This window comes from Corapipo altera, unplaced genomic scaffold (assembly GCF_003945725.1).
Source record: "Corapipo altera isolate COAL_440 unplaced genomic scaffold, ASM394572v1 61414, whole genome shotgun sequence".
Taxonomy (NCBI): Eukaryota; Metazoa; Chordata; class Aves; order Passeriformes; family Pipridae; genus Corapipo; species Corapipo altera.
Window position 1 is genome coordinate 10,658 of NW_020885251.1, and position 9,751 is coordinate 20,408.

The following is a 9,751-nucleotide window of genomic DNA, read 5'->3' on the forward strand; positions in this document are numbered from 1 at the left end:
ACCTGAAACTGGCTCTCTCTGACACAGAGTCAACTCTTGATCTCCTCTTCCCTAAGGGAAACCTGCAGCCCCCTCCCTGCTACCAAACCTGATCCACAGGGTCATTCAAGTGCCCAGGAATAGAGGAGGTCATTGAGCCCATTATTCCTCAGGCTGGTTAAAAAAGACTTTGTCCTCTTCCTGTCCCTGACTGCAGGTTCTTTGTGTCAGAGCAGAGCTGTGCTGGACCTCAGCCATGCTTTGCTCCAGAGCCTGCTGGGGTGGGGGCAGATGACCATGGAAGAGTTGGTTTGGACTGGATGATCCTTGTGGGTCCCTTCCACCTTAGCATATTCTGTCATTCTGTGTTTGTTTGGGTTTGGTTTGGTTGTTTGCTCCCCTTTAGAATCGCTTTTCCTCTGACCCATGAGTTTTTTCTTCATTGTCTTGTGCCTTGCTGGGTACCTGATGGCAAGACAAGTTTATCCAACTCAGTCATCTTGACCACATTTTTTGTCCAAGTCACCATTAACTAGACGAGGTTTCTCACAGACTCGCTGCAACTTGGCATCATCCACAAAGGAGTGGAAAGTCCATTTCATCCCATCCCCCAGAGACATGATAAAGATGTTCCATAGGAATGGTCAAGGGCTGGTCCCTGATGGATGTCACCTGGGAGTTGCTGCCAAGAGGAATTTGTGCCATGACTTTTGAGCCTCATCAGTCATTCAACTTCCCACCCACCACATGTTTCACTTGTCCAGTCCAGCTGTCACCACTCTGGCTCTAAGGAGACCACAGGAGACCATGTCAAAGGCCTTGAAAAAGTCTGGGCACAAAACATCCCTTTTCTTTTGCCTCCCACAGGGATTCTGCAATCCCTGCCTTGTCCTTCCCATGACTGGCAATGGCTGCAGAAGGACTTGCCCTATCCCCTTCCCTGCTGAGCCTGAGCAGTCTGGAACTCTGCCAACCCTCCTTGCTGCCCTGTTTGCAGACTGCTTCCATGTCTGCCTTTGCCAAGGCCCCAGGACCTCTGGACTGGCTCTGGCCTTTCCAAGTGTTTGGGAGAGGTCTCCCAGTGACACTGCCCAGCCTTCTCAATATCTCTGATACAAAAACGTTTTTTGTTGCCCCACAATTCCAGTTTAGTGCTCAGGACACAACACATATTCTCATGGTTCTTCAGGAGAAAATTAGAAGTGATTTCATTATAGTGGTCAACTGGTGGAGCAGCCCAGTCTGGTCTGGCCCCACAGCAGTGCCCAGCCCAGGGTGCTGCAGAGCTCTGGGCACTCCCCCCACAGCCCCAGCCCCTCTGAAGGGCACAGTAGCTCTTGAGGGACACAGAGGAGTCTCAGCATCCCCATCAGCTCAGAGGCTGGACACTCAGCATGGCAGCAGGAAATGGAGGTCAGGGAAAGTGCAGGAGCCCTGGTGTCACCTCCAGGAGATGCCCAGCACAGCCTGACTGTGCCCCTCAGTGCCAGCCCCTCTGCCCAGCCCAGCACAGAGTCCTGGCCCAGGGACAGAGCAGTCTGTCCCCAGGGGGGCTGCAGAAAGAGGTTTCTCTGTGTCAGGGATTCCTCTCTGCAGGCCCAGAAATGCTGCCTTGCTCTTCTGCAGGGACATCCCTTTGCCCAGGTCAGTGTGTCCAGGTTGCCTTGGCCAGTTGCAGATCCCAGCCTGGGATCCCTGCAGGGCCCTGAGCTGGAGGTGCTGCTCTGCACAGGGAGGGTCTGTGGCACCCTGGGTTGACCCTGCACTGGCCATGCTGGTCAGGGTGGGGAGCAGACCCAGCAGGATGGGGATCACTCCTCTCCACCCTCTGCCATAGTCCTGGAAGGCTCAGTAGGCAAGAACAAGGCTGGGCAGGACCATGGGCTGTTTCCAGTGGCACAAAGGGCAGGGCAGGGCTCCACTCCATGCAGCCTGTGGGCTGGAGAGTTCTTCAGGACACCCTCCTGGAAAGCCCACCCCTGGTTTTGGTACAGCCCCCCCTGAACTGGGGAGGCACAAGGGGAGTTCACTGTGGGTGAGACGAGTCACTGGCCAGAGTCATTTCTCTGTTCCTGCTGCATCCCCTGGGGTTGCAGAACTCTCCTTTACCAGTTCACAGGCAGATTTAGGACTTGATCTCTGGTAACTCCACTCTGGGCAGGATTCTGTTCCAGGGCTCCATTCCCTGCTGACTGGATGGGACAGGCTGTCCTTGTAGATCCTCTGTGCTCTCCTGCACTTCCTGAGTTCCTACAGACAAGCCCTCACCTGCCATCAGAGCCCTCACAAGCTGCAGAGCCCCAGGCAGGTGACTTGGAGACCCTTTGCCACTGGCCACCAGCACAGAACATCTGAGCCAGCCCTCAGTCCCTCAAGTACCCCAGTGAGTCACTTCTCTCACTGCAGGGACTGAATGGGGAAACAAGCAAAGCAATGAGACTTTGGAGAGTCTATTCCTTGGCCTTGTTCTTTACACCAACCTTTCAAAAAAGAACAAAGTCTTCAAGAACAGCCCAGGGGGAACCCACTTTCCTGATGAAAATGATGTCAAGGAGCCCAGCTCTGTCCCAGCAGTGCCCAGGGCCTGTCCCTGCCCATGGTCACAGGACTAACACAGCAGGGACTGAGCTGCCAGAGCACTCAGGCCTTGGGCAAGGAGCAGAAAGGAGATTGAGGCAGTGGAAAAAGAGCACCTCTGAAAAGCCCAAGAGCTGCTACTCCCTGGCAGTGCTCCTGTACCAGGACTCTTTACCCCTTCTCCTCTGCACACAGGCACTGCCCTCCAGCTTCAGGGAAGTTGTTGGAGGGTGAGTCTGGAAAAAAGAATTCAAGTCCTTTATTCTACTCAGAGATTGTGATTCCTCATGTACAGAATAACAAAGGCAGGATGTTTGACAAAGAAGTGGCTGCAAAAACTTTTACTTTACTTAAATGCACACAGGGAATGATCCCTCATTTACACAATTGTGGGTCAAAACAAAGAGTTAGAGAGTGACTTAGGTATTAGATGGAGAATAAATTTCTGTGTTAACAACATTAAAAGAGGAAAAAATGTAGGAAACAGCACCCACAACCACTCTCAAAAGCTTTAGAAGGCAGGCTGGGTCAGTAAAGTGTTACACAATGAGTGTTGTGCAGAAGAAAAGAGGCAGATTGTTGCTATTCAAAAGCATCCGGTCATCATTTTTCTCAGGGCATCCTTGAGCTCCTGATTCCTGAGGCTGTAGATGAGGGGGTTCAGTGATGGAGGTAATAGTGAGTACAGAACTGCCACCACAAGGTCCAGGGATGGGGAGGAGATGGAGGGGGGCTTCAGGTCGGAAAATGTGGCAGTGGTGACAAACAGGGAGACCACGGCCAGGTGAGGGAGGCACGTGGAAAAGGCTTTGTGCCTTCCCTGCTGAGAGGAGATCCTCAGCACAACCCTGAAGATCTGCACATAGGAGAAAACAATGAAAATGAAACAACAGAACACTAAACAGACACTTACCACAATGAGCCATATTTCCCTGAGGTAGCCTGAGTGTGAGCAGGAGAGCTTGTGGATGGCAGGGATTTCACAGAAGAACTGGCCCAGGGCATTGCCCTGGCACAGGGGCAGGGAAAATGTATTGGCTGTGTGCAGTAGAGTATGGAGAAACCCAGTGGCCCAGGCAGCTGCTGCCATGTGGGCACAAGCTCTGCTGCCCAGGAGGGTCCCGTAGTGCAGGGGTTTGCAGATGGCAACGTAGCGGTCGTAGCACATGATGGTGAGGAGGGAAAACTCTACTGAGATGAAGAAATAAAAGAAAAAGACCTGTGCAGCACATCCTGTGTAGGAGATGGTTGTGGTGTTCTGGAGTGAATTGTGCATGGCTTTGGGGACAGTGGTGCAGATGCAGCCCAGGTCTGTGAGAGAGAGGTTGAGCAGGAAGAAGCCCATGGGGGTGTGCAGGTGGTGGTCGCAGGCTACGGCGCTGAGGATGAGGCCGTTGGCCAGGAGGGCAGCCAGGGAGATGGCCAGGAAGACCCAGAAGTGCAGGAGCTGCAGCTCCCGCCTGTCTGCAAATGCCAGGAGGAGGAACTGGGGCATGGAGCTGCTGTTGGACATTTTCTGCCTCTGGGTATTTGTTTCCAACACAGGAGAAGAAGACAATAAGAGGCCAGTTAGCGTGGACTTATCTAAACAAAGTCAAAGCTGTATTCTGCAGACACTCCCCATGTCACACACAGACAGCCTTTTGATTTCCTAGGAGATCTTCCTTCAGCTCCAGTACTGGGTCCCTACTCAACAGCATTTTCACTGTCATAGCATCACTGTGCTTCTGTACAGGGGTTTCACATAACAAGGAGATGTTTAGGGACAGGTTTCCAACCTGGAGGGAAATTCACAGCTTGGAAGGAAACCTCAGGGAGACAGTCAAGTGTCCTTATGATGGCATTTGATTTAAGCAGACCTAGCTCCTTCCCCAGCACCACAGACTGCACTTGTAGGGGTCATATTCCGAATGCAGGTGCAAAAATGACAGCTGAGACTAGTCCTGATGGGTCTAGTAGAGGTGATGCTGGTGCTGCCCACAGGCAGAGCAGTGGCTGAAAGCACATTAGGAAGCTCAGACAGACCTACTGAGCACTCACAGTTCAGATGTCTCAGGGACCTGTCAAAATTAATACTTTCTTAATGATTTATTCCTTCCATTCCTCAAGAGTAGGAAACTGGAAACACAATCTCAGGAAATTTCTTTAACCTTATATAGATCTTTGTCTTGGAAATATTCTGAGAGGGAGCTGAAGCTCTGAGCATGTCCTCCTCCTCTACACTCCAGATACTCTCAGAGTTGCACTTACAGAATCTGTAGTTGGTGGGCAGTGCCAGCTTTACCAGATGCCTCCAAAAGCTGCAGTCCCATTACCCTGCATGACCAGACTTCCTGTGCCAAGATCTCTTAGAAATTCTCCCCCAGTGAGGTCTCAGCATCATTCTACGTCTGACAGCGTTTAACTTCTCTCTGTCTCACTCCCCTGCCCTTGGTGCTGCAGGCAGTGCCCTCAGCCCTGCTGGGCTGTGCAGAGGAGCTGCTCACCAGCAGAGCTGTCTCTCTGCAGTGCGGCCTGCTTGCCAGGAGTTCCCTGTGTGCCAGGAGCCCAGCCCAGCTCAGCAGAACAGCAACAGCCCCAGGCATTTCATGACCCTCCGGGGGGGTTTGGTGTTGTTTACATGAGACTCAGTCCCTGAGAGGAAGTTCAAACAACTTCTCAAGAAGTCAAAGTGAGATTCAAACACTAAAGTTTCCTTTAGTGCTAATGAGTCTCATTGAGGGACACAATTGAGAACATGTCCCCAGGTTCCACTTAGAGCAGAAAACTGCAGACAGTGATGACAAGGATGGACAAGCAAGGGAAAGGTGTCTGTGATGCTGAATAAACCCTGACTTGTTTCCTTAATCAAACGGGCCAAGGCCTGACCCCCAGCCCCTGGGAAGGCCGATCCTGTCCCTGCCTCATTCCTCAGGGCTCTTCCTCGGGCTCTGGGATGTGGGATGTGCAAGGCCAAGGTCAGGACCATGGGGTGGCATCTGCCAGGCTGCTGAGCAGGGACAAGGAGGCCATGAGGCCCCAGGGCTGCAAGGGCCACTCCCCTCCTCCTGGCCTCAGGGGCACAGACAGCAGCCATGGCCAAAGGCCTGCAGAAGGTGGCTGTGTCAGGGCCTTTCAGCTTCTCCCCATCCCTGTCTCCTCTCCAGCCCAGGTTGTCCTACGGTGTCCATGCCCTGCCCCTTTCCCTGCAGGCTGTCCTCATCCCCCCGGCTGCCCCACCTGACTGGCACCTTCCTGCACTGACATCTCTGCGTCCTCCCTGGCTCTTCCTGCACACACAAAGCCTTGGGCTCATCCAGACTCCTTCTTTGTGACATATTGCACCACAACTCTGGCATTGGAGGGAAATTTCTTGCTTCTTGTCACCAGTCTAGGCCACCCCAGCTGCCCTTGGTGGCACTAGTTCTTCCTTAGACTGTTTTCTGACAGGAAGAAAAACCCCACCAGCTCTGACACCCCCCTTCCAGACCTCTCAGGCTGCTCCTCTACTGTCCTTAATCTTTGCACCTCTGACCCCTGAGTCCCCAGCCTCTATATATGGGTCATGTGCTTGAGGCCCCAAATTCCATCCTGCGGGATCTCTGGGACCTCTTCAAAGTTTTGGAGGATGACAATAGAGTGCTCTTATCCCAGGAAACACAGAGGGACACTTTTTCCAAAGGTTGTCTTGACAGAATGAGGCACAATATCTTTAAACTTTCTGGCACAAGGGAGCTCTGAGCTCTGGGTACGGAGGGAGCTCCAAGTGCCAACCACTGGAGTGGGAGCTACAAATCATCAGGGCTTGTGTTCTTTGGAGGGCCAGACACTGGTGAGAGTGGTGTGTGTGTGCACATGGAAGGACTTGAAGGGCACAATGAACTGTCTCAAAACACTGTCAAAGCAGGAAAATCCCATAAGGCACCACAACACACAAGCACTGGTGGCAAACAGGAAGGCATTTAATTCCAAGGCCTAAAGGGAGGTGAAACTCTGGAAGTAGCCCCCAGGACAGAATTGCACTGTGCAGAGTGTGGGAAAGAGCAGACAGCCCCAAGAGGAAGCCAGGGCTGGTAAGGCAGGTCTGGGGAACCCATCCAGACAAAGATTCCCACCTGCAGACTGGAAGCACACTGGGCAAAACTCCAACTGTGGTAAGCTGTGGGAAAGGAAGCAAGTCCCTGTACATGTGCCAGCCCAAGTTGTGGGAACAGCATCTACCCCCCTGAATACCCAGGGCTTGGGCTGTATAAAAGTGATAGCCCAGAAGCACAACCTGGGGCCCTTCTACTGAGCAGAGCAGGAGGAAGAAGGACCGGCGGGAGCCTCAGGGATCTCCATGGTGTGATACATTTACTTATCTCTGTCTCTCTTTCACTGGCTTCCCACCACTCCCTTCTCTCTCTTTCCATTTCTTTCTCTCTCTCTCCCTCCTATTTACTGTTGAATCAAAGCTGGACTACTGACTTTGGCACATGGTCTCCTTTGCAGCTGAATTTGGGCAGAGGTGTCTCTTAATAATGGGAACCTGACAGTATCCATGAGGTTTTACAGTGTGGGAATGGCCACTGGATTCCATGAGGTTCCACAGAGTCACAGGGTCCATTTGGCTTCGTAAGGCTCTGTAGTGTGATAATGGCCCCTTGATTCCATGGGTTTGCAAAATGTCTCAGGACTCCTTTGGTTCTAGAAGGCCCACATGTCACAGTGGCCCTTTGGTTCCATGAGATTCCACAGTGTCCCAGGATTCCTTTGGTTCCATGAGGCCCTGCAGTGTCACAATGGCCCGTTGGTTCCACGAGGTTCCACAGTATCACAATGGCCTCATTGATTCCATGAGGTTCCACAGTGCCAACATGGGCCCTTGATTTCTTGAGGTCCACAGTGTCCCGGGGGCCCTTTGTCTCCATGATGCTCTGCAGTGTCACAGTGACCCCTTGATTCCTTGAGGTTCTGAAAAGTCTCAGGGTTCCTTTCATTCCATGAGGCCCTGCAGAGTCACAGTGGCCTAGTAATTCCATGTGGTTCCACATTGTCCCAGGGTTCCGTAGGTTCCATTGGTCCTGCAGTGTCACAGTGGCCTCTGAGTCCCTGAGGTTCCTCAGTGTCACAATGGCCCCTTGATTCTATGAGGGCCCGAAATGTCTCAGGGCTCCCTTGGTTCCATGAGGCCCTTCATGGTACAATGAACCCTTGGTTCCATGAGGTTCCACAGTCTCTCAGGGTTCCTTTGGTTCCATGAGGCCTTGCACTGTCACAATGGCGTCTTAATTCCATGAGTTTTCACATTGTCACAATACTCTCTTGGTTCCATGAGATTCCACAGCGTCCCAGGGTTCCTTTGGCTCCAGAAGGCCCTACAGTGTCACAGTGGCCCCTTTACTCCAGGAGGTTCCACAGTGTCCTTGCTGGAACACACAGGGCTGTAATGTTGTCAGCCCTGCAGAGCTGCCTCCAGCTCTGGGCTCCAGCACAGGAAGGACATGGACCTGTTGGAGCGAGTCCAGAGGGGACCAGCAAGAGGATGAGAGGGATGGAGCAGCTCTGCTGTGAGGAAAGGCTGAGAGAATTGGGATTGTTGAGGCTCGAGAAGAGAAGGTTTTGGGATGACCCAATTGTGGCCTTCCAGTGCCTGAAGGGAGCCAACAAGAAAGATGGAGAGAGACTATTTACAAGGACCTGGAGTGACAGGACAAGGGGAATGGCTTCACACTGAGAGAGGACCGGGTTAGATGGGATATTAGGAAGAATTTCTGGACTGTGAGGGTAGTGAGATCCTGGCACAGGTTGCTCAGAGAAGTTCTGGCTGCCTCATCCCTGGAAGTGTTCACGGCCAGGTTGGATGGGACTCTGAGCTCTGAGTCTAGTGGAAGGTGTCCCTGCCCATGGTAGGGGGTTGGACTGAGATGCTCTTTAAGGTCCCTTCCAACCCCAACCATTCCATGATTCTGGGACTGGTGAGGGGTTTTGGTGGTCAGAGCCATTGGGCACAGAGACCCCAAAATGATAGAGTTTTCCATTTTGGGTGGAGGAAGGAGGGGGCAGCAGAACTGACACCCTGGACTGCTGGTGGTTAGACTTTGTTCTGTTTGGGAGACTGACTGATCTGGGTGTGAGTGTGGATGTGCTGGAGGGCAGGAAGGCTCTGCAGAGGGATCTGGACAGGCTGGATCAATAAGAACAAGTGTCAGGGCCTGACCTTGGGTCCCAACAACCCCCTGGAACGCTCCAGGCTGGGGGCAGAGGGGCTGGAGAGCTGCTCAGCAGGAAGGGACTTCGAGGTGCTGCTTGACAGTGGCTGGATATGAGGCAGAGTGTGCCCAGGTGGCAAGAAGGCCAAAGGCATCGTGACCTTTGTGGAGAAGAGTGTGGCCAGCAGGAGCAGAGAACTGATTGCCCCTCTGTGCTGGGCACTGCTGAGGCTCCACCTGGAGTGCTGTGTCCAGTTCTTGCCCCTCAGTGCCAAAAGGCCCTTGAGGGGCTGGAGCGTGTCCAGAGAAGGGAACGGAGCTGGGGAAGGCTCTGGAAAACATGTCTGCTGAGGGACGGCTGAGGGAACTGGGCTTGTTGAGTGTGGAGAAGGGGAGGCTCAGGGGGGACCTCATTGCTCTCTGCAATGACCTGAAAGGAGGTTTTAGTGGGTGTGGGAGTCAGTCTCTTCTGCAAAGCCTTTAGTGACAGGAAGAGAGGAAACGGCCTTAAGTTGCATCAGGTGAGGCTCAGATTAGATGTTAAAAAAACCCTTTTTTTCACTGAGAGACTGTTCAGGTATTGGAACAAGTGTGTGGTGGGTTGACTTTGGCTGGACACCATGTGCCCACCCTATCACTCCCCTTCCCAGCAGGACAGGGGAGAGAGTAAGGTGGAAAAAAAAAAAACAACTCGTGGGTTAAGGCAGTTTATTTAGAGCAAAAATTAAAGTGATGCTTGCGTGTGCAGAAGCGAAAGATAGCAGGGTTTGTTCTCTTCTTCCCATGAGGAGCAGGGCTTGGGTCTGTGGGACGGTTCCTCAGCTGGTAGCCATTAGACAATGAATGCCCCCCTCCTGCTCCCTGCCTCAGCTTTTAGAGCTGAGCTGACCTCCCATGGTCTGCAATGTCCCTTGGGTCAGTTGGGCTCAGCTGGCCTACTTGGGTCCCCTGCCAGGCTCTTGCCCTCAGCTAAGGAAGGAATGTCCCAGTGTTGGTGCTGTGCTCAGCAGTGGCCAAAACACTGG

General features: G+C 52.8%; 1 protein-coding gene across 1 annotated transcript; it reads right to left on the reverse strand.

Moving 5' to 3' along the window:
- Window positions 1-3,142: 3,142 nt before the first annotated feature.
- On the reverse strand, window positions 3,143-4,069 carry LOC113940297 (olfactory receptor 14J1-like). Its single transcript, XM_027631422.1, has one exon. The coding sequence runs from the start codon at window positions 4,067-4,069 to the stop codon at window positions 3,143-3,145; it is 927 nt and encodes a 308-aa protein (XP_027487223.1).
- Between the last annotated feature and the right edge of the window lie 5,682 nt (window positions 4,070-9,751).